The sequence below is a fragment of the Drosophila mojavensis genome, unplaced genomic scaffold (genome assembly GCF_018153725.1).
Source record: "Drosophila mojavensis isolate 15081-1352.22 unplaced genomic scaffold, ASM1815372v1 contig_80, whole genome shotgun sequence".
NCBI classification, from domain to species: domain Eukaryota; kingdom Metazoa; phylum Arthropoda; class Insecta; order Diptera; family Drosophilidae; genus Drosophila; species Drosophila mojavensis.
This window is the reverse complement of record NW_025318906.1, coordinates 5523824-5547604: the sequence shown is the minus strand read 5'-3', so window position 1 is coordinate 5547604 and position 23781 is coordinate 5523824. Positions and strand designations below refer to the sequence as shown.

General features: G+C 40.4%; 2 protein-coding genes across 4 annotated transcripts; one reads left to right on the top strand and one right to left on the bottom strand.

Annotated features, from left to right (window-relative positions):
* Positions 1–6339: 6339 nt before the first annotated feature.
* LOC6578846 lies at positions 6340–22070 on the top strand. Of its 3 annotated transcripts, XM_032730134.2 has the most exons (10): positions 6340–6474; positions 7178–7285; positions 15815–18098; positions 18330–18460; positions 18708–18938; positions 20520–20631; positions 20707–20960; positions 21032–21325; positions 21389–21432; positions 21530–22070. In XM_032730134.2, exons 3-10 carry the CDS (start codon positions 16642–16644, stop codon positions 21599–21601), a joined length of 2595 nt encoding a protein of 864 aa, XP_032586025.1. In that variant the 5' UTR covers positions 6340–6474; positions 7178–7285; positions 15815–16641; the 3' UTR covers positions 21602–22070. The 3 variants fall into 3 exon arrangements, with proteins under 3 accessions (XP_032586025.1, XP_032586024.1, XP_002004748.2); XM_032730133.2 differs by lacking the exon at positions 18708–18938 and having other exon boundaries at positions 21530–22064; XM_002004712.4 differs by lacking the exons at positions 7178–7285; positions 18708–18938 and having other exon boundaries at positions 21530–22064.
* Positions 22066–23323, bottom strand: LOC6578845. Its single transcript, XM_002004711.4, has 4 exons — positions 22786–23323; positions 22636–22721; positions 22388–22538; positions 22066–22329 (listed from the first exon to the last, which is right to left on the bottom strand). Exons 1-4 carry the CDS (start codon positions 23039–23041, stop codon positions 22169–22171), a joined length of 654 nt encoding a protein of 217 aa, XP_002004747.1. The 5' UTR covers positions 23042–23323; the 3' UTR covers positions 22066–22168.
* Positions 23324–23781: the final 458 nt, after the last annotated feature.

The following is a 23781-nucleotide window of genomic DNA, read 5'->3' as shown; positions in this document are numbered from 1 at the left end:
ATGATACAGCAATGCCCATAATTATCATTTGTTGCATTTCATTTGTAGATGTTGGTCTCTGTTTGCAGACACAATGCTTAAGACTTTCGGCTGTCGCATTGTCTACGAGGCGTGTAAATCATGGACTTTAGTGTGAAGTTTTTAGTAGTTGTAAATCTTTTACACTTCTATTAAGTGGAAAGCTACGAGTTCTTCTTCTTTTTCCTCCTCCTCCTCTTCTCCTCTTTCATTTTTGATGAGCATTAAATGCAAATCATGGCATTTATTTCGCTCAATGTCGGCTTCCTGGCCACGGCGAATGCTTCCAAAAACAAAAGACTGAAGACACAAACGCGCCAACGATTTTCAGCACAGCTTGCGGCCCGGTTATATAAGCGCGTGCTTGCCTTCAATTTAACCCAATCAAAGCCATGCGAAGGGGTCACAGTGGGAGCAGAGCAGAGCAGAGCCCAGAGTCGCGGCGAGAGTGAACTGGCCCGCTGTGTAGGTGGAGAAATTATGTTGACATCATCGCCAAAAAATTGCCAAGAAGCCAAGCAGCGCGTGCGCAGCGCTCTTTCAATACTTGCCAAAAAAAAAAAAAAAAAAAGAGTTGGGCGCAAAAAAAAAAAAAAAAAAATCAAAATAAAATTAATTTTACTTTCATTTTCGGTGGAGCTCATTTCATTTACCTTTTGTGGGTTTTGCATTTGTATGTGTGGCTTAATGAATTATATTTTGGGCATATCCCGGACAAAATTACAAATCATCTGTTGTCTGTATATGTACGGCTGTTAGTTATTCAATCTGATTGCAGTTTGATCATCTTGCGAATGCCACAGAGCAAGTGCCATCATTGACGTCGATGGGAAGTTAAGAAACTGAATTGATAATTGGCTTTGCTTTCATTTGAATTTTTGATTGAAATTCGCATAAATGATTTAACACTCAGGCGAAATTATTAATGTAGGGTAAAAATTTAGTAAAATCAGAAAAAGTATCCCCATAGATTGGCTTTGCAAGTTGAGTTTCCCGAAAAGTAACTCAAGAGTAGCTCTGACAGTCTTTCAATGCATTTCCATTATGATTTTCATGCCAACAAAATAAATAAGTAAACAAATATATTTTCCTTTTATTCAATTTTATTCACGCTTCACTTTTGACGTTCCCTTTGACAGGAAGCTTTAGCTGCATTATTTCGAAATGTAAATCAAATTGCAGGCACTTCTATTTGTAACGGTCTGCAAAGAGATCTCTGTTGTCTAACTGACTGATTGATGAGGTGAACGGTGCAAAATGAGGAAATCTGAATGAATGTTTTATTTATAATTTGCAACTTAATCAAAATAATAATCATACAAAACAGAAAGAAAAAAAAAACTCTCGTCGTCGTTTCGATTTGTTGCGCCTACTGAACAAAAGCGCAATGAAAGTCAAAAGTGCTTGAGCTTTGAAATTACCTTTTAATAGGCCATAGCGTAAATTTCCTGGCTCGATGCCAGAGCCACAGTCACAGCCAGAGCCACAATCGCAGCCACAGTCATAGCCATAGTTACAGTTACACAGCCGTTGCGAAAAGCGGGCCAATTTGTTTACCAATTTGCCCGTTTATTGTTAAGCAGCTGTTAAGCTTACGAAACGACGCATTGCTGTCAACTGTATTTTGAAGCTCATTTTCTAGGTCAACTAACGAAATGGCTAAATGTTTAGGCAACAGCATTTCCCAATTGCCCAAAGCACTCACACGCTAAACTGAAGCCCTGCTGCTGCTGCTGCTGCTACGACTGCTGCAAGGCAGCTGCACACTAATGTGCAAATTATATATACGCCTCGCCTCAAACCTTGTCGTCATCTTTCATTTTGACAATCAAATTTCCACAAATTGCAATTCAAGTTGCCTGGCTAAAGACCCCAAAAGGTAATCAACTGCAGGCAACAAACGGCTGAGACTTAAGAGGAACACGTCTCTGGCGTGCACAATGAAATAGTTTTCTTCATGCGCGTGTCTGCTATACACATACATACATACATACATACATACAGTTACTCATGCAATTTATGTACAGGGGTATTGTAAGAGACGCTCATAAAGCTCATTTCGCTGAACACAAAAAACACCCTCGGTTACGCATGCCCCGTTCAATCTGTCGTCTGTCGAATTGTATAAGCCTATGGCTTCCTCTTGCTGCGTCTCCTCCCTCAATGTATAAATATGTCGCTGAAGCTCTTGCATAGACAATTGTGTAATTAGCCAAAAAAAAAAAAAAAAAAAAACACACACACACCGAAGAGCGAGAGAGAAAATCAAATGCTTAAAGACAGTGGTAACAAAAATCTAAACGGCTTTTAGCTTTTCACATATTCATTTCCATAAGCCGCTGCTCGATTGTCTGTGGGCTGCGGTATTTGGCAATCCCGACAAAACACGGAACAGCACGGCACGGTACGGCACGGCAGAGCTCAGCTCAGACTCCGAACTCCAAACTCGAGCTGTTTGACACCTTTGCTCTGCCGGCGTCGAAATTGATTTATGACTGCCTCACTGTCAGCTGTCATATGCGCTTCCAAATTTCACGATCTCGATTTGTTTACTATTTATATGTCTATTATTATTTTTGAAATATTTTTTCCGTTTTTCTCTCTCTTAGCGTGGCCAGCACATATTTATGGCTGATCTCTTCAACCAATAGCCCACTAATTGCCGCTGGGTCGCAAAAAGTTTCTGGCTCAATTTGCCCTGTGGCACGTGTCCATTGAAAACTCGTGCAAACTGAGACAAAAGGGGAGTTGTTGTTATTTTTGGTGTCATCTTATGTAAGTATGACGGTAGTTACACTGAGAGAATTTTTTATAATATTGAATATATTATATATGTGAGTTAGAAATAGAAATATAGGGTAAGACAAAGAAGAAGAATAGTAATAAAGCGAGTGAAATGGAAATAGAAATATAAGGAGAGAGAGAGAGAAAAGAAAGAGTCTCTGACAAGCAGAGAGAGAGAGAGAGAGAGAGATAATATAAGCACAGAGAGAGGGGAAAGAGGCAATGAATATAAGAATATGAGAGAGAGGGGGGAAATATAGGCAGAGAGCGAGAGAGAGAGAGAGAGAGAGAGAGAGAATAAGGAGAGAAGGAGATAGAAGCATAGTGAGAAATAGGATGCAGATAGAGAGTCCGATATGAAATGGAAGAGAGAAAAAGGGAGGAAATAGAATCTGATTGAGACAGAAATATAGAAATAATCAAATCAATATAGAATTATTATTAAATCTTCCTTTTGTGGGCTGTGAATGAGTATTCTGCAGTTGGTAACGTTCGACTGCAACCTTCTTGTGTTTTTTTTATATTTGTTTAACTCGTAATATTTAAGAACAATTTGTTAAGTAGCGCTAATCGAATTATAATTAAAACGACAAGCGTAAACTGGTGTTAACTGATTGCAGCAGGCAAACAAGTGACTTCAAGCACGAACTTGATATTAGAATACAGAATTCCGTATAAGTCACGCTAAATGGCATCACGAGCTGGGATTTTCAGCAAGCCGTATGTGACAATAACAACAACAACAACTAGAAATACATAGCGCATCTTGCAGCAGCTGCGATTTTTTTGCAATGCGTCGGTTTTAGTTTACAGAGCAGGCCGGACAGTCAGCCAGCCAGTCAGCCAGGCCGGTAGTTCATTATATCACCTCTGGGTGAAAGTGATGATGGCATTCGCACACACACACACACACACACACACACACACATACAGGCCGAGAGCTTGTGGTGCGGCACACAGATACAAATACAAACGTAAATGAAGCATGCGCGAATATATTTTCCTGCCTCATCATTTTGGGCGCATGCGAATATGCAGCTGCTGCAGCTTTACGATTGCTGTACATACAGCAAAATGTATGCTAATCTCGGCATGCCGTCTTCATCTGCTGTGGCAAATATTTGTGTTGCCATTTTTCAATTATCGATTTTTATTTACCTTTGACGTGAGTCGCAAATGCCGCCAACTTCCTTATTGCATGCGCCGACTCTTATGCAGTTGCAGGCGAGACGAATAAAAACGAAATAAATGACAACATCATTAAATGACAGCAAATATCGTAGAGAAATCGACCAAAAACAAAAATGCTGGTCGAAAAAAATAGGGGGAAGAAGAAGCTAAAACAAAAGACGTCCAATGAAATGTCAGTCAAATGAATATTCATAATTTGTGCGCAAACAAATAACTTAACTAAGCCAAATGAATGATGGCCAGGCCGGCAGCTGTGAAAATTGTGCCAGGCTGGGCAAAAAAATTAAGAGCAATTGCTACTAGAGCCGGCAGCGCTTTTTCTTATATAGTATATGCAAATCTTTGCCCAGGTCACAACACAAACACACTGAAAACACTTTCCAACTGTCGCACAAGCATCCGCTACAGAGCAGCAGCAGCAGCAGCAGCAGCACCCGCGCCAATGCCAATGCCCATGCCCGCCAGCCAGCTGGAGCCGATGCTGGCTGGCGTATTTCCAGTCACAGCCACAGCTACTACTACATTTGCCCAGCTTCAGTTATAGAAATGAGCTGCTGGCTGCTGGCTACCGGCTGCTCCTTTCACTTTCAATTCGCTGCTGCGCTGAAATGAGAGCAAAACGGACTTTACGCGCGCCAATAACAAGGGAGTCAACAGCAACAACAACAACAACAACAACTAAGCAACTCTTCAGCTGCACAAACATAACAACAATCAAAATAGAAGAAATCGCTGCGATGATTCATCTGAATATCTTGGCAGCGGATGCTGATGTGAAATGCCGTTGTCACCAACGTCGTTCGACTACATTCGCATTGATTTTCCAAAGGCCATGCGTGAATGTGTGCGTGTGTGTCTCTGTCTCTCTCTCTCTCTTTGCGTCCGTTTCGTATTTTTTGTCAACTGCTTTTTTGGGAGTTTCCCTCGGCCCGTTGACTGTTGAGATCAAGGCTCCTTCGACGCAGCCTTGAAGTTGCGCAAGTTCGTTGCCTAAGTCTTTTGTTTTAACACTATGCGCTCCACTGTTTCGTGTTTATCGATGAACTCTATTTTTCTTTGCTTTACCAAATATGAAATCGACTTTGATATTAACCTGATAAGTGTTTATGGATTTAAGTGAGGGTTAGCTGCGATGCAGTCGAAAGTTTAAGGTTAAATGAAAAATAGTTCAATTTTAGCTAAGACGATTTAATTGAAAAGATGAAAGATTTGGGGAGCACACACGACTCTTTATGCTGATATTGCAAATAGCAGCTAGCTGCTTGTTTTGTGTGCTCATTGGCAAACTGATAATTGTTTATAAAAATACAACTAGATCTCATATTTACCCCAAACAGTACGCTCCATCAAAAACAACAAAATGATGCTAATTGCTCTGTCGCATCGCTGTTTATTTTCATGACTCTGCTCCAATTTGGTAAACAATGATTCTCCAACTTTTATCATGATTACACGCTCTGGTCAAATACCTCGACTGGGCGACAATCAAAGAGTTTACGATTTTGTCTCTTATTATTACATTTTTTTTTCTTCATATATATATATTTTTTTTTTTGTGACAAGGCCCGTTTATATTTCAATCGCATTTTGACGCGCCTAACTGCAATTAGCTGTCAAAGTCAAGTCACAGACACGTCACAGTCTGTCAAAAGGCATTAAAACATGTCGATGCTTGTGTAGTTCTGCTTCTTTTTTCTGCGCTAGCCGAATCTGTTTAATTGGCGCTTGTCATGGGCTGGACAGTTGAAAAATGATATAAAAGCTAGTTAAATACTGCATGGCGTTCGCGCAGTTACTATTGACCATGGCGCCCAATGATGCCTTACGACTACTTCATAACATAATTACAGCTTACGAAATGGGCGCCTGTGTATCTTGAGCTGCGTGGGGCACAATGGGAGGGTGCGGGCGCTGCCGGCTGTCTGAGCCGGCATTAAGCAAGAAGTATATACATATTTTTATTTTTTTTTTTTTTTTTTTAAGTATTTGTACAAAGCGCTGGCTGTTACTGACTTTTAATGTATATATATATATATTTACTCTTCAGCTGCGTCGTCCCCTTTCATAGCTTTTACGCTGTGTCTGTGCATTTTGATTGTTGCCTCATCGCCAACGCAGCCAAAAGCCTCAACGAAAGCCCCAACGACAGCGACAGCTGTTTTTCACTGCTTTGCCTTAGCCAAAAAAAAAAAAAAAAACAAAAAACTGAAACACAACGCTCGACAGAGCAGGAAGAGGCCGCAGCAGCAGCAGCAGCCGCTGCGACTGCGCAGTTGTTAAACTTTAGCTGCAGCTTCGCTCAGCTTTAGTGCCTGCGCTTGCGTTCAGACTTCTTTGAGACTTCGCTCAAGAAGGTCGTGTGCGCGCTCGCCTCTTAAAGCGTATATCAAACATATATTAAAAAGCAAAAAAAGCTTAGCAAAAGCTCGTTTCGTATCGTTTGCTCGTTCGGTTCGACGTTTCGTTAGACGCGCGCAAAACGTAAGTGTTTGGCTACTACTGTGTGTGTGTGTTTGTTTGTGTGTGTGTAGGATCAAAGGACATACATGCAAAACAGTGCATATGAAAGCCGAAATCAAGCTAAATAAAAAGCCAAATAACAATTGCTAAATTGAGTGTGTTTACCGATAAGAGTGGAGAGTCGAGTGCAATCGAGTGCTACGTATTGAAATTAAAATTGAAATTGAATTGGATTGGATTGGATTGTATTGGATTTTAGCTATAGCTGATGTTGTTGTTGCTGTTGTTGTTGTTGCTGATATTGCTGTTGCCGCTGCTGTGCTGTTAGTGAGCTGCAATTTCGTTTTCGTTGCGGCTGCGCGCCTGACAGTGAAAGTGATTTGATTTTGCAATTGGAGTCTGCGCCTCGCAATCGCAATCTGTTTGCTATTTTGTAGCTCAGCTCAGCTCAGCTCAGCAGCGCTCGATTTCGTGGCCATTTGCTATGATTATAGCCGCATTATATCGAGAGATATATAGCCAGTACAGTAAATTCGCAACGCAATGCCAATGGCAAGAGCAACGCAGCATGCAGCGAAGCTAATCCAAAATTAAAAAAAAAAAAAAATAAATAACAATTATAATAATAATAAATAATTTTGATATATAAACAAATAAATTTGCAAGCAATTTGCAAATTACCTGTAAATCAACTATATCTATAGTGTGCTCTAATTTCTTGTAGCCAAAAATAATTAAAGTCAACAACAAGCGGCTAACAAACAATTTGGATTATTTCTGCAATAGAAAATTCAAACACAAAATTCGATCGAAAGAAAGAGATAAACATTGGGTAAGACTCATTTATTAGTTTGAATAACAAAGTCTTGCCACACTCGAGGAGACTAACTAATCGAGTGTTCATAAATTTCACATTCAATCAACATTTATTAGCAATCGCCGCGACGACGATTAAATCATTCAAATTGCAACAACGCACGAACCGTAGCAAACAAAATGAAAAGAAATTAAAGAAAAGAAATAACTAAAGCGTCATTATCTAATAAATCTTGCAATATGTATATACATAGCCATAGCCATAGTCATACACCATAGACAAGACGAGTGCATGTAAACACACACAGTTAGCTCCCAACTGCTATATGTAACGCCTAAACCTGGCCCGATCTGTTGCCACATGTGGAAAGTGTTGCGAATACTTTAGCATAAACTAAATACATTTGAAAAAAAAAGTTAACTAGGTAAATTTGGATTTAGAGCAAAATAAAGCAATTTTGGAAGCGGTTGGGCAATAATACCAGTTGTTTAAAAAATTTCTAAAATGTGCAAAAGAAGTCCACAGAGCAAAACTATAAAATGAAATGGTTTCTGCTACAAATCTGACAGAATGATTAATTGCGATTGATGTGGAACAGAGGCTAGTGCTAGTCGTCGAGGTGGTAAAGAAGTCTATCAAAGAGTTGACAAATACAAACAAGACTAGACAATTTGCTTTAATGATTGACAGAGATTGATGACGGCAGATAAGAAACGAGTAATATTACGAAATACAGTAGACTATGGGTATAGATAATGATGGACACAGCTGCTGTGCAGGAGAATTGTATAATAGAAGAAGTATTCAAGGTTAATAGTTCGATTTTACTAGAATAATATAGAGAAGCAAGAATGCGACGCTTTAGTGATAAAAGACAGTATAGTAGAGTAGAGGGAAGGTAGAGTATTGGGGGTATTGTAATATATAATATATAAAAGTGTTTACTATATGGTTGATGAAGATATTAAATATAGCAATAATAATTTGCATAGAGGAAGGAGTATAATATATACATATGTATATCTATATTATATGTATAGATAGATATAGATATAGATATAGATATAGATATAGATATAGATATAGATATAGATATAGATATAGATATAGATATAGATATATAGATATATTTGATAGTAGACAGTAGAGTACAAGGAATATAGAGAAATACTTAGTAATACACAATAAGACATACGTATGCATATATATTTTTGTATATATGTATTTAAGTACTTTAATGAAGTACTTGCCAATATATCTATTTATACAAAATATTAAAATTGAGTTTAGCAGAGAATATGACCAAAATCTCTATCAATATACAATTTCTTTGCTGTTGCTGATCACCGATTTCAAGATTTCTTAACAATCCAGTTAAGTAAACACCAACAAATTTGTTGTAAAAGAATTGAGTAACTCTCTTCCCTTCATTTAGCAACTACCATAACAAAAATGTAAGACTTTATTAAAATATTCAACAAAACTCATAAACCAATTTTAAACTGATTAACCATATTTATAATTCAAGCCGCCTCAGCAATTTTCGAGCTCTGGCAAACCGCAAATGTCCAATCATGTTAGCATACATACCTTCAACAAATAGTTCCATATATGTATGACAGTTTTTGTTTCTTCAACTCATTAACACATTAGATGCAAGCAAATATATATATGGATACAGTTTTATATAGTCTCATCAAAGTATAGCCAAGCCACTTGCTACTGGCTGCACACTTGTTAAATATTATTCAATAAATAATATTTCAACAGCTCTTCAACTTGTTAATTGTTATATAATAAACATTTGCAAGAAGAGCGCGCATTGAATAATAAATAAAACAGACGACGAACAAACAAACAAACCATGTCAAGTTGGCTTTTACAAAACAAACAACTGATATGCGAAATCGGAAAAGAAACGACATCAAAATGAAATACACAAAAACAAAACAGGAAAACATAAATAAAAGTGCGTTGAAAAAAGGGCAAACGAGACGCAGCAACAAAAGACAAAAACCAAAGAAAAAAAAAATAAAAAGTTAACCCAAATTTTGCTTTAACCAAAAGACGGCCCCAAAAAATTATTTGGCAACGTTTTTATAGCCCACTCAAAGCTTTTGTGCACACTAAATACATATACTTAAATCAGTATACATGCATAAATGTATTTGTATGTGTCTGTAGCTTGTCTGTGTTACATATGACATGAACTTCATTATCAGCACAGCGCCGCCAACGCCATCGAAATCGTTGTGGTTGTTGTTGTTTTTTTATTTTTTGGTAACATCTCTTCTTTCTTTTCTTTTGCGTTGATTTTTTTTTGTTTTCCTGAAGTGGTTTTATTTTATACATTTTTTTTTTTATTTAGGGCTTTGCTTATTGCATAAGCGGAGAAACTCGTATTGCTCTGCATGCTCTTTAGAGCATGTTATATATTGAATTGCTGCGTTGCGGCGGCTGATGATGCTGCTGTTGTGCTCCTCTTGTTGTTGTTGTTGTTGTTGTTGTTGTTTCTGTTGTCAGCTGCTGCTCCGATTACGAAAGACTTAAGGCGCAAACTTGAGAACTTTCCTTGCAGTCGAGCTACTGTCTGACATAAATTACTTAATTTTAAGACGAATTTCAATACCCTGTTGATGAGTTGAGAGGTTGTATACAGATCTGTTGCCAACATGTATCAGAAGTTGAAAATCTTATTGGATTGAAATGTTAAACAAATGAGGATTGAATGAGAATATTAAATTGTAATTTCTTAAATTTACTATTAGTTCATTTCTAAATTTGCTTAAAATATTTTACTTTTAAATATTAAAATATGAAAATGTCAAACAAAATAAATGGAAATTAAGGGCCAATATTTATATAAATAAAAAAAAAAATGTATGTAAAATTCTTCTAGAGTTGCTTAGCCTATAACAGGGTATTACTTAGCCTAGATACTCAAAAAATCAGCTTAAGACCCAACTGCTTTCGGTTTTCGCTGGCGCTTAAAAATTGAAAATCCGGTTAAAGCATTTTTTTTTCAGGCCGAAACCCTTTTCCATTTATCATCTGGTAATAAACCCAAATTGTGATTGTTGCTGCTGCTAATGTTGTTATTTTTATTATTATTATTATCATTGTTGTTGTTGTTGCTGTGCATACGAGAAACAAGTTCCGCCAAATTGTGACCATGGCAATGGATTTCTTGCCAGTCGTTGCTTTTATTTTAATTTTTGTTGTTTATGTAAATTATAAACCTTTGATTGGCGCCACAGTCTTTCTCTCTTTCTTTGACGCATTTTCTTTTGGAGGGGGATCTTATGTAAGGCAATCGGGTAATGCAAATGATTTCTTAATGCGCATCTACCTCGGGCAGCGCCATCGATTATGCATTCGCTTCCACTGTTAATTGGACACGAGCTACTGTGTGTTTTTTTGTGTTTTATTTTTTTGTTTACAGATTTATTTATTTACTTCTTTTTTTTTTAGATTTTCTGAGAATCTGAAGATTGTGTTTAGCATGTGCAGCTATTGTCTAGTTTTTAGCAGCTTTTTGTGGTGGCTGACCGGCTGCCGTACAGCAAGTCGATAGCCTCGATTTGCACGAATCATTAGCGTGAGGCAAACAACGCCAACAACAACAAAAACACTCTTTAGCAATATAGAAGAAAATAAGGTTATAAAATTTTAATGGCGCTTATCCAATGTGCCAAAAAGTTGCAAAAGTGGGAGGCTCCACATCATATCAAATGTGCAAGCGTTTAATTGAATATTGCTCATACGCCAAGTGGCCCACAGTTAATTATATAATCGTTATCAATATGTATGTTGCTTTGATTAACATGCAATGCTTAGGCTGCTGCTGCTGTTGCTTGTTGCTGCTGTTGCTTTTGTTGCTGGCGCTTCTTAACGCTTTTTTGCTGCCGGTGTTGACTTCACACATTCATAACAATTGCGCAGCGCGTGTATTGAATATTAATTAACGCTTGAAAATCCAGCCCCGGCCCCGGCCCGGCCCCGTCTCAGCTGCATAGCCATTGATTATGCGTCTCTGGGCCGTGTGGCAACCAGCGAGCGTGATTTGGGCCCGGTTTCCAATTGGAACTCCCTTGCCCACAGCACTTACCTTACCCAATAGCTAAGCTTTTAGGCCCATGTCGCCGTGTTTGCTTTTTGGCCAGGCCAAATATGTGCCAATGGCATGACACCAATTTTCAAACGATGGGCGTCTTTGTTTAGAGTTCAGCTTGCAGCAGCGGCTCAAGCTGCTGACCCACTTGACTTCGGCTTTAACTTGTGCTTAAAGCCAAACGCTTTGACCTTTTTGCCATTGGCCAAACAATCGGCAATTGAACAATTGGTAGCAATTCAAATAATTGGCACAACTTTGTTCAAATTGTTGTTTATTTTAAAAGCGAGTTTGTTTCGAGTCTGTACACTGGAAACAAAATTGGGCAAACAAGTTGTAATCTGAAAAGAAAATGCTTTTGAGCAGATTTCTGTTAAGTGGGCACATGCTGAGGTATAAATGGGTATAGTAGAATATATATATAAATATTTTATATATTCTTTTTGATTGTCCTCCCATATAAATCGATATCATGTTAGATTAAGTTGAGCTGTCTATATAGGAATAGCAGATGCATAAATTTAGTGGGTTGGAGCTTATAAGGAAGAGCCCGAGTGTCTTAAGCCCAAGTGCTTAAGCAAACTGAAAGTCCTAAGCTCGACTCAAAACCCATATCTTATACTTAAATGGATCCACATACAAGTTAAAGCTATTTTTAAAAAGTTTTCAGTTATCCACACAACAAATCTAATTTGTTTAATTGACCAGTTTAAATTTACAACATTTTTTGATTAACTTCAAAATAATGCTTCAATTTTTTACATATAGTATAAAGTAGTAACTTGAAATTCATTTGTGCAATGCTGTAATTTAAGCATTTGTGCGAATGCATGCATTAAATTAAGCATAGGCTGACATTTATTTATGCGCAACTCGTCAGCGTCACAAACGAGCAGATGCAACAACAGCGATAACGAACAACAACAACAACAGCAACAAATGACAAATGACAACGAGAGAGGCAACTTTATGTTTATTTTGATTGTCGTTGTTGTTGCTGCTGCTGCCATTGTTGTCATCAATTTGTGATTTTGTGCATTAGGCATTGTTTTATCTTCACTTTTATACATGTTTTATGCAAACGAAATTCATTTGCTTTTAAATTATGCGTGGAAAACAACTAAAAAGTTGAAGAGTTGAACAGACGCACGCAATCTATGCGCAACGCTGCGTATACGCAATGCGTTGTATCCGCATCTCCAGCAACTGTTGCTGTTGCCGCAGCGATTGCTGCGCATTTAAAATGCATTTATCTCAATTACGAAAAGAAAAATATAAAAATATTATGTACAAAAATTGCTTGTTTGCAGCAACGAATAAACGAAACGTAGCAAACGAGCAACGCATTGTTTGCAACAACAACAACAACAACAACAGCAACAGCAACAAGAGCAACTTTCACTAGGCAGCGCGCAAAACTAAAACAAAGTGCACATGCAGATAAAACGGCCAAAAAACAAAAAACAAAAGCAAAAGAAGGGCGCAATAAAAAGCCAAAAAGCAACCTCAAATAAAAGAGGAGCAGCCACAACAATTGTTAATTAAAACAAATAAACTGCCAGACATTAAAAACCAAAGCAGAAGAGGCAACACCAAAATGAATGTGAATTATGCGTGCAGCAGAAGTGTGAAAGAAAACGGCAAAAGAAAGAGCACAGCGAAAGGCAAACAACAAATAAAAGATATATATATAGAAATAAAGCAGAGAGAGAGGGGAAGAGAGTGAGGCAAAAAGAAGTAAAGCCAGTTTCCGGCGTCCTTCACAAGGCCGTTGCAATAATTGCTGATGCGGCAGCAGCGTCTTGCTCATAATGAGGCATCACAAGATGATGATCATCATCATTAGCATTGCGAAGCAGCAGCAGCAACAGCAGCAGCAGCAACAGCCGCAGGTGCTGTTCGCATTTCGAACGCATTTTATTTATTTATTTATTTTTTTTTTACATAACATTTTTTTTCTTTGTGTTTATCAATTTTGGCCAGTGGCATTGCTCAAGCATGGTTTTTGGTATTTCAGTAGCTGTTTCAGCTTCTTCTTCTTCGATTTTTGCATATGGTTTTTCAACACTGAAAAGTTGTTAGTTGATGTTATTTAGCCAGATTGCATCACACAAAATGCGCATTAAATCGTGTAGCTCAAATTGTCAATTTCGCAACTCTATATATATACACTCTTTATCTATATCTATATACATATAGTATATTCCTATATACATCTGTTTACATGGCTTACATGCTGACAAACCAGTTATCAGGCCTTGCAGATTTCATAATCGAACAAAATCTATTAGCAGCATGCCTCAAGTCATCCGGCAGCCCGCAGCAGCCCAATGTGTTAAAATATTATGCAAAACCATCTTTATGGGGAAGTAAATAGCAAACGTCTGGTCACGTTTCGTACAACGCTTCCTGTTGGCATTAGCTGACTCGCAGTCTGCCTGCCTGGGCCTGGCGTCTTCGTGCCTGCAGACTCTACCCTCTGACACAGACAGACACGACGACTCTATGAAAAATCTCTTGGCTTGGCTACGCTAGAAATCAAGTTCAAAATGTCAAGTTTGTGTTGTTGCCGCGCAACGCCCCCACCAGAGGAAGCCTTTAGTTGAGCAGCAGCACATGCAACAACTGCAGCGACAACAACGGCAACAACAACAACCACGGCAGCTGCTCGCGTGGTGCTTGAACTCGAAATGAAAGTGAAAATTCGCTGGCAGCGACGACTGCAGCAGCGCTGCGCAGCGCAGCGCAGTTGAGCGCAAAAAGTTGCCAACTCTTACTTTCAAAGCTGTTGTTGTTGTTGCTGCTTTGTCTTTGCTGCTTCACTGACCACACAAACAACAACAACAACAGCAACAACGAAGAACGCTGCAGTTAAGGCAAGGCGACTGCATGATGCTCTGTCTGCTTTAGATAAAGTATTTATTAGGAAACAAGATGGTATAAGATATGAAGGCTAAGATAAAAACTTAAACTTTATAAAAGCTTTTTACATTCTAAATATTATTTTAACTTTTATTACATTTGACTGGAAGGTTTCTTATAAAATGAATATGTGATTGCTTTAATGGGATTATTATATTATGATAATTGACAAATATAGATTTTATATTATATGTTTATTATGAGAAGTGAGAAATAATATACTAAAGCAAATACTTAACAAAAACTGTTTTTCTCTTAAAAAATTCCTTGTAAAAAATATATTAAAGATATCCATATTTATTATTAATATTCTGATACTTATTTATAAGAAAAAGAACATATTAGGTATTTTCCGATTAGAAATATATCTTAAATCTATACCCTTAATTTATTTAAATTTTAATTTTTTAATATTTTATTTTTTAACGATGTTATATATGCTCTTAAAAATTATTTTTAAATTTTATAGGAAAGTTTGTTAAATGTTTGACAAAATATAGAACACAATAAAATATATAAAAGATTTAAATTTTATAGAAATCAATAGCTTATAGAGCTGCAGAAATATAAATATATATATGGGAAGTAGCCTGACTGAAATATTTTATTTTTCCTAAAGCAGGAAAACAACTTGAAACGAAATTACAAGCCCATAACAATAAACAATTGCAAAATCCGTTAATTGGCATTTAGTTACTTTAATTGTTTTCATTAATTAAATTGACGCATACAAATTGCATTTGTTTCGATTTGAGTTTAACAACCATTGTGAGGCGAATTTCATGTGGAAGCACAATTGAAAATTTGGCAAATTATTTATGCATGGGATCATGTGGTTAAGCTGCTCAAATTAATGTAAATGCCTTGGACTTTCCACTAAAGCGCATTGGCCAAGCGATTGCCGCTTGGCTTTGCTTTTATTGCGCTTTTCATTGCAGTCATTCATTTCCTTCTATCGTTAAACGTAAAAATAACTTTTCAGAAAACACGAAAATGAAAAACAAAATATAAAAGCAACAATTTTGCCGCTTTCCAGTTGTGCTGCGACTTTTATTTTGTTAACTGGTTTCGCAAAGTTGTTGCCAAAAGTCAGCTGCTGCTGCGCCTGCTGCTGCTGCTGTTGCTGCTGCTGCGGTTTCTGACCGAGGAAACGCGTGATGCTACTGCTGCTGCAATCAGCTGCAGCAGCGGGAGGATCAACAGCAGCAGCAGCAGCAGCAGCAGCAGCGTAAATTGGTAATTTGCAATTAATTTGTTGGCGGTTTAATGCGCAAATCGTTGATTAAAACCGCCAGATGAAAGCTAATGCTGAGCGCTTAGGCTGTGGCTAATGGTCTGACACGCCCACCATAATATGCCCCCCATCGTCGACCATGTGTCCATCAATATGTTGTCTATAACACACCCACAATTTAATGTCATGCTCAAGGCAATTTAATGGCCAAAATGCCAGTCCGTTTTCTTTATATATATTTATTTACGTTTTTTCTCTCTCTCTCTTCTTCTTGCAGGCAATTAAGGAAGTAATTTGTGGCCAACGCTGTTGTTGCTGTTGGTAGTTGTTGGTGTTGCCGTCTCCTTCTCCATCTCCCTCTCTCTTTCTCTATCTCTATCTCCCTTGTTGCAAGATCATCAGCCAGAGCCAGCAGCCGTCATGAATGCAGCCACATGAAACGTCGGCTGTTGAAGCGTCAACAGCAATTGCCATAATTGCCATTGGAGCAGCAAAACACACACACACACGTACACACACACATACGTATATTGTTGCCAGCAGCGCGGCAGGCAAGCAGGAGTCCAATAACCGCACCAACTGCTGAAACTCGCCACACGAGATATTCGCGGCAGGCACAAAATCGAAAACCAATTGCCAGCGGTAGTGGCAGCAGCTCCTTCAACTGAATTGTAACACAGCGTCAAAAAAAAAAAAAAAGCGTGGAGCATCGGGCGCCGGAAAATCCCCAAAGCCAAAAAAACACAATAACAACAACAACAAGAGGCAAAGAAACCAGTGGAGCGGGGATCAATGAACGCGGCACGCAGCAGCTGCGAGCAACAACAACAACAACAGCAGCAGCAGCAGAAGAAGAAAAGCGAAACGGGCCAGCAATTGGCTTCAAGTTCAAAATCGCCATAACAACAGCAGAAACAGCAGCAGCAGCAGCAGGAGTAGCAGCAGCAGAAGCACCAGCAGCAGCAGAAGCAGCAATAGTTGCAACTGCAACAGCAACAAGCAGGAAGTTGCGCAGCTGCACCTTAATTGGGCGCAGTGTCATTACCACCACCACCAACACCACTACCACCACCACCACACGCGCTCATCCCCGCTCAATGTAAGATGTTAGTGGCCAAACACCAACACAATACCAAAACCAAAACCAACAGCAACAGCAATCGCAGCAACAGCAACAGTTGCCCGTGCAGTTGGCAGCTCAGCCTGCTCATTAGCTGTCTGCTCTATGCCGGTCAAGTTCAGGCGATCGGCGGCGGTGCGCAGAGCTCAACGGCATCGACGGCGGCGCTGCTAACGGGCCATCAGCTGGCGCCGTGGCAGACCACCGCCGCCTTTGCCACCCACACAGCAACAGCGGCAGCAACTGCGGCGCCCCCTGCCAGGAATCTCTATGCGCCCTATCAGACCTTCAGCAAGCAGGACGACATCAGCTTCAAGGATGTGCGACAGCGCAACGATGGCAGTGTAGTGCAATCCTTTGGCTCCTATCGTACGGCGCGACAATCCACTCCAACTGCCACTGCAGCTGCCCCCGCCCAGCGTCGCTCCGATGTCGAGATCATACCGGCGCCCAGTGTGGAGCTGCCCCAGAGTGACCTGATCACCATACCCAAGCAGCTGGTGCCCACGCTGCCGGAGAATGTGACGCGACAGGGACGCCGACGCAACTACATGTACATCCCGTTGCAAACGGAGAGCGATGCGAGCAGCTCAGCCTCGCTGCTGCAGCTGCGGCCCAGTCGCAATGCCACACTATCGGCGCTGGGTCCCCCAGCCGAGGGCATTGCTGCAGTGGCTCATGAATTCAGCGCTGAGCTGGCGGCTCATGCAGCAGAGCACCAGCACCAGCAGCAGCAGCAGTCGGTGCGCACGGAGCGCAGTGACCTGGTAGCTGCGGCCAGCACCACGGACAAGCTGGAGTATGCCGAGCCGGAGCACACGAGCCGTCGCGTGGGCTTTCAGTTTCCCAGCTACAGCCTGAAGCCGGCCAATCCCTTCTATCCACAGGGCTATCGTGAGGACAGTCCCATTTTCGAGGAGAGCAGCGCCGGTGGCGTCGGTGGCTTGCCCTTCACCGAGGATGCCGCGCCCACACAATATGAGCACGAATCACGGCATACGCGTCAGCTGTACTTCGACTCGGATGGGTCGCCGTCCAGCTTTGAGTTTCCCGGCCTGGTGGCCAACTCGAAGCCCCACACACTAAACGCCGCCGTCGCAGCTGGCAAACTTTATCGCGATGATGTGACCAAGTTTGGAGACATCAATGGACCCATTACCGCACTGCCAGGTCGCTTGCAGCGCGGCCTCTACTTTGGCGACACGGAGTTCCGCACGGGACCCAGTCCCATGCGTCAGTTTGGACCGCAGAAGGCCTTCAATGAGTACGTGGCGCCCGGCGACTATCAGAGCTCGCGCAAGAGTCGCTACTTCCCCTACAAGTCGTCGCGCAGTCCCCGCGTGGTCTTCCCCAGCAACGACAATGTGGGCACCACCGGACCCAGCGGCTCCAGCGCACCATCCGGCACGGGTGTCTACTTTAGCGATAATATTGCTTTCAGGTGAGTTGGCAAAAGCAATTAGTCAGTGTGGGAAAAAAAGCATAGAGCTGGGGCTGAGATAGTGTGAGAATCGTGTGTGCGCGATAGAGAGGCTGTCGAACTTGTTAAGCGAAGCAGAATGTGAATAATCATCAAAGTGAGGAAATCATAAATAAGATAAATTCGATTTCTTCACTTTGAAATTTTCCTTCTACTCTGCATTCAACTGATATCTCCTCTCGTTCCACACAGAGATCAGAACTTTGGCATCAACGAACTGGCCGCCGTGCAGGATGTGCGTAACGATTATAGTCTACAGGATTTGGATAACGCTGCCGAGTCAACGAGCAGTCCACAGTCAGCCAGCACATTCAAGGAGAAGGGTAAGTGTCAGGGTCTATAGCTGTACGACCATTTGCTACTCTATTAGGTTAAGCTTCAGTTAGTGTCGCTGCTGGGAACTGCTTGCACTAGGCCTAATTGTCCCAATACGAACACTACCCAACACACACACACATAACCAGTTATATACATACACATATATATACACGCACACACACACATACACATACACACATCACACATGTTGCTCATCTATACATACATGATATCCCCCCAACCATTTGACAGTCGACATCACAACGGACATGGAGTGTCAGCACCGTGGCGGTACTTGCGAGTTCTTTTTAGGCTGCTGGCTATCTGGCGGCCTAATACAGGGCACCTGCAATGGATTGCTGCGCGGCTGTTGCCATCGCACGGCCAAATCGGCTAATTTGCGCAGCTCGGACTATGTGGGCAATACGGTCGATCTGACCGATCTACCGCAAAAGAACTTTGGACCTGTCAACAACGAACCCAGTGAGTGTGGCTGCCTCAACAAAAAACAAAAAACCAACAAATTAAAAAAAAACAACTACAAAGTCCATGCACGTGCACACTAAAAAAAAAACAAACAACAATTTTGATTACACTACGGTTCAGCTTGCCTTTTGGACCAAGTCGCAAAAATTATATAAAATAATGCAATGTATAAAAACTTAGAGAACCAACTTCGGCTTGCCGAAGATGAAATATACTTGCAGAGGAAAGTGTTTGAAGAGCTATAGACATAATTATTGATATTAGGCTAATATTAGGCTAAGCAATATCAAGGAAAGTTTTAAAGAAATATTTGTAAAATTTATGCCTAAACTGAAAAGATTTGTCTGGAAAGTCTTATTGATGCTTACCAGTGATATAATTAAAAGAAATTACACATATATGTATATGCTTAAAATATATAAAATTTATATTTTATAAAAAATACAAGTTAAATAAATAAATAAAATAAAATATAAGGAAATATTTATACATGTATATAGACAAAGAAGTTAAATGTGTTAAAAATAAATTAAATAAAATATAGAGAAATATTTATACATATATATACAGACAAAGAAATTAGCTGTCACAAATTTAATTACTTATTTCTATTAATTAATAGCTTTTTTTACTTTTTGTCAAATATACTTTTACTTTTCAACCTTTAAAACTTGCTTTAAAACTTGTGAAACAATTTTAAAAAATAAATATAATTTTAATTAGTAAATATATTAGTTTTTTAAATCTTCTGCAAGTATATTGTTAGAATATTAATGAATACTTCAATTTGCATGTCTAACAAAAAATATTTAGTTGTAGTGATTGCGTATGCTTGCTTTAATTATTTTCGTTGATGTTTTATAATTTCGTTTAATTTTTTGTTGTATTGTATTTATTTGTGTCTTGCACATTGTGCACCGTATTCGTAGTTATGTTTGTCAAATGTCGAGTGCTTAATTAAGTTGCGAAAAGAGAAAAAAGAAGCTAAGAAAAAGCTAAAACAAATCACGCTACTAAAATGCCTTGCACCAAAAGCTTGAAGTGGGATATGAAAATGCCGCCGCGTGCAATGGGGAAAGAGAGGAGGAAACTGAGGAACTTTACAACTGCCCAGCATGTGCATGTGTTAATTAGGAGAGTTAATGACAGCTAAGCCACTTTTAAAACATCATTTAACGGCATGCCCCGAAAGTGAGCTTCAAGTGCCACCCAGAAAAAAAAAAAAAAACAGAAAAAAAGCAAACCACACCACAGCGACTAGAAAGTTAATGCTTCATCTCCCGCACGCACCACCCCCGCCTCCTTCCCATCTCACACACACACACACAGCAAACGAACCAGCAACAACGAATTGCGGGCAGTTCCAAGCGGCGTTCATATTTTTGGCTTCATTTTTGGTTGCAAGTTCCACCTGCCGCTAACGCTGAACTCGCTCGCTCTCTCTCTCTCTATTTGTTTCTCTCACCCCGTTTGCCAGTTGCTACTAACTCTCTGTGCTGTTTTATTAGCGTTAACCTTTGAACTCTCTAACCCGTCACACTCTAACTGTCTGTCTGTCTGTCTCGTCTTGGTTTGCAGGCTGCGGCATTTCACTGGCCAAGCAAACCGCCCAGCGCCGCATTGTGGGCGGCGACGATGCCGGCTTTGGCTCCTTTCCCTGGCAGGCCTACATACGCATTGGCTCCTCAAGGTAAGCGCACCACCACCCACCACCTCTTCTTCTTCTCCTTGCCTCCACAAATTCACATTCGCTGTGCTGTTGCAGATGTGGCGGCTCGCTGATCTCGCGTCGTCATGTGGTCACCGCCGGGCATTGTGTGGCACGTGCCACGCCCCGTCAGGTGCACGTCACGCTGGGCGATTATGTCATCAACTCGGCCGTTGAACCGCTGCCCGCGTACACCTTCGGCGTGCGCCGCATCGATGTGCATCCCTACTTCAAGTTCACGCCACAAGCGGATCGCTTCGATGTCTCCGTGCTGACCCTGGAGCGCACAGTGCACTTCATGCCACATATAGGTATATATAATATACTCACTCTTGTTGTCCATCTGTATCTCTTGACCATCACCCCTTCACATCTGCCACAGCGCCCATTTGCCTGCCGGAGAAGAACGAGGACTTTCTGGGCAAGTATGGCTGGGCCGCCGGCTGGGGCGCCTTGAATCCGGGCTCCCGCTTGCGCCCCAAAACTCTGCAAGCTGTCGATGTGCCCGTGATTGAGAATCGCATCTGCGAGCGCTGGCATCGACAGAATGGCATCAATGTCGTCATCTACCAGGAGATGCTGTGCGCCGGCTATCGCAATGGCGGCAAGGATTCCTGCCAGGGCGATTCCGGCGGCCCGCTGATGCATGAGAAGAACGGCCGTTGGTATTTGATAGGTGAGTGTCGAGTGGGTAATCTTAGTAGAAAAACTAGTAACTTGAATATTTGCTATATTCCAGGCGTTGTCTCGGCGGGTTATTCCTGTGCATCGCGTGGGCAACCGGTGAGTTTTTGTCATAGATCACTGGACTCTGCTCCAAGTCTATCCTAACCAACCTCAATCCAACTTGAGCTAACCTTGTCAAATTCCACTCTTGCAGGGCATCTACCATCGCCTGGCCTACACGGTGGACTGGGTATCCTATGTGGTTGGCCTGACAGTCAACATCTAAGCTATGCCACGCTTCTCTTATTTATTTGAAACCCAACGCTTCAGAGCTCCAGCTTGCAGAATGCCCTCCATCAAGTGGAGTGCAAACGTTTTGTACATAATTCACTTTCCCAGCTTCCGTATCTATCGACTTTTCGCATACTTTGTTTTTAATTCTTATTTATATATTTAATAATTTTCAAAAAAAAAAAAAAAAAACTTTTGCGCAGCGCAAAGAATGATTAGAAGGAGGAGACAGAAACTGCGTATATTAGAGCCTAGGAATGACAACGCATATATCTCTAGCTGGGATATATATCTATGGGATATTCGATATGGGATATTCTGGTTAAGCGATTTTCAAAATACACTTTAAATTAATTATTAATTAATTGACTTAGTCATATGCGCTGTTACGTAATTTTAAACTATTTATGAACTAATTGTGTGTAAATAAATTATGTAAATGTTGAACATCAAAGCAAATAAAACAAAATCCAATCGATGTTTATTATTTTAGACCAGACATTTAGTTAACATGTAAAACGACAAATTGAGGCTGCAGCTACTCCCTAATTGTTGTATGTATTTATGGCTTGAATGGAAACGGAGGCATATATAAGGGCGAATAGGGAACGCCAGAGGCGAAGACATGCTCAGCATCCTGACAGAACTTTGCATTGCGTGAATTCTGCTCTTGCATGACGCGGAACAGAGTAAAGACCTCATGATAGATTTTATAATAGAGCACTGCACCGGATTATTAATATATATAGGGATTATTAACATATATATAAAGAAGACTTACCCAACACAAGCGTAAAGACCAACAGGCACATTAAGAAACTAGAGAGGTCTATAAATAGGCCAGCCAGGGCGTAGAATATGCCGATGTAGAGGCCAAAGCCAAACACAACGCCATGGAAAATCAACCAAGGGTACAGTGGGCCGCTCGAGTCCTGTGGGGAGCAAAGGAGGAGTTAGATAAAAGAAAAGTTAAACAGAAGAGAATTCCAGTCGATTCCTATCCCTCCTCTACCCCCATCCCATACTCACCCGCGCCACACCAATCAACAGGAGGAGGCTGACGCCCAGGTTAATCAAGGACATGCCGTAGGCGACTGTACTGAAAGCAGCCAGTACTAGGGATCAGGAATGTTGATGATATGGGCATATTGAAGCACATCAAGCCACACTAATACATACGATTCATTAAGAGCTGTATTTCCTTATCTGTTGCCTGCTGTAGCAGGATTTGCTTGACCAACACTTGGACATCGGCCTGCATATTGATGAGCATCATGGAGCTGAAGATCATCACGCTCGATATGATGACGCCCAGCCAGCCTATGATAATGGCGTTGTACTTGAGATTCTGGCACTGCACATACGCAACGCTGCTGGCATGTGCGGCAACAAGTCCCTGGGTGGCAGCTTTGGCTGCTTGTGGGTTGCGGGCCATGGTGCAACAACAATCAATTTAAAATTTCGATTTCTATCTATATTAATATATTCTAAACAAAAAAAAAAAAAAAACTAAAAAAAATTTCTATAATATATATATACAGTTTATCTTCTATGTATATATATATTTTCTACAACTATGAATCGAAATTAGAAAGAAATATTTCTATTTATGTGGGGAACTACTTCTAACTGAAGCAAAAAGGTGTTTGTCGAGAAGTTTGTGAGTTTCTGAACTATTTGAGTATTTGATGTGTGATTTGTATTGTGTGCTCCTCTCGATTGTGTGACTTGGGCAGATATTTGACAGCTAAGCGATACGCCTGCTGATCAACAAAATCAAACAAGGTAAACATATTTCATATGCTAATGCTGCAGAGCATCATCAATAAGACTTTGCGTTTTAGAAAGTTACATAAAAGAATGCTGCGCCCCTGCCACTGCCCCTGCCTCAACCGACGAACAGTTAACCCAAAAAAAAGTTGTATTAGCCAGAATTGCTCTCATTTCCTGCATGAAAATAGGTAAATGTGTTGCATGCATATTTTGCAATTATGTCGCATAAAATAATTATTATTCAAACATTTCCTGCGTTTCGTAATAATTAGCCAGACATTGCATTTGAGAACTAGAGCCCAAGATCAAGATATATAAACATGTGTGTGTGTGTGTGCTCAAGATGCCAACCAGTTGCTGAGAAGAAGCTCTCACAGCCAAAGCTAAAACACTTTGGCTACA

Coding starts and splice junctions, on each gene's coding strand:
- LOC6578846 (XM_032730134.2), top strand. CDS start 16,642: ATGTTAGTGGCCAAACACCAACACAATACCAAAACCAAAACCAACAGC. Junction 18,461..18,707: donor CAGCACATTCAAGGAGAAGG/GTAAGTGTCAGG, acceptor ACCATTTGACAG/TCGACATCACAACGGACATG. Junction 20,961..21,031: donor GCACTTCATGCCACATATAG/GTATATATAATA, acceptor CATCTGCCACAG/CGCCCATTTGCCTGCCGGAG.
- LOC6578845 (XM_002004711.4), bottom strand. CDS start 23,041: ATGGCCCGCAACCCACAAGCAGCCAAAGCTGCCACCCAGGGACTTGTT. Junction 22,722..22,785: donor AATACAGCTCTTAATGAATC/GTATGTATTAGT, acceptor CCTGATCCCTAG/TACTGGCTGCTTTCAGTACA. Junction 22,330..22,387: donor GGTCTTTACGCTTGTGTTGG/GTAAGTCTTCTT, acceptor AATCCGGTGCAG/TGCTCTATTATAAAATCTAT.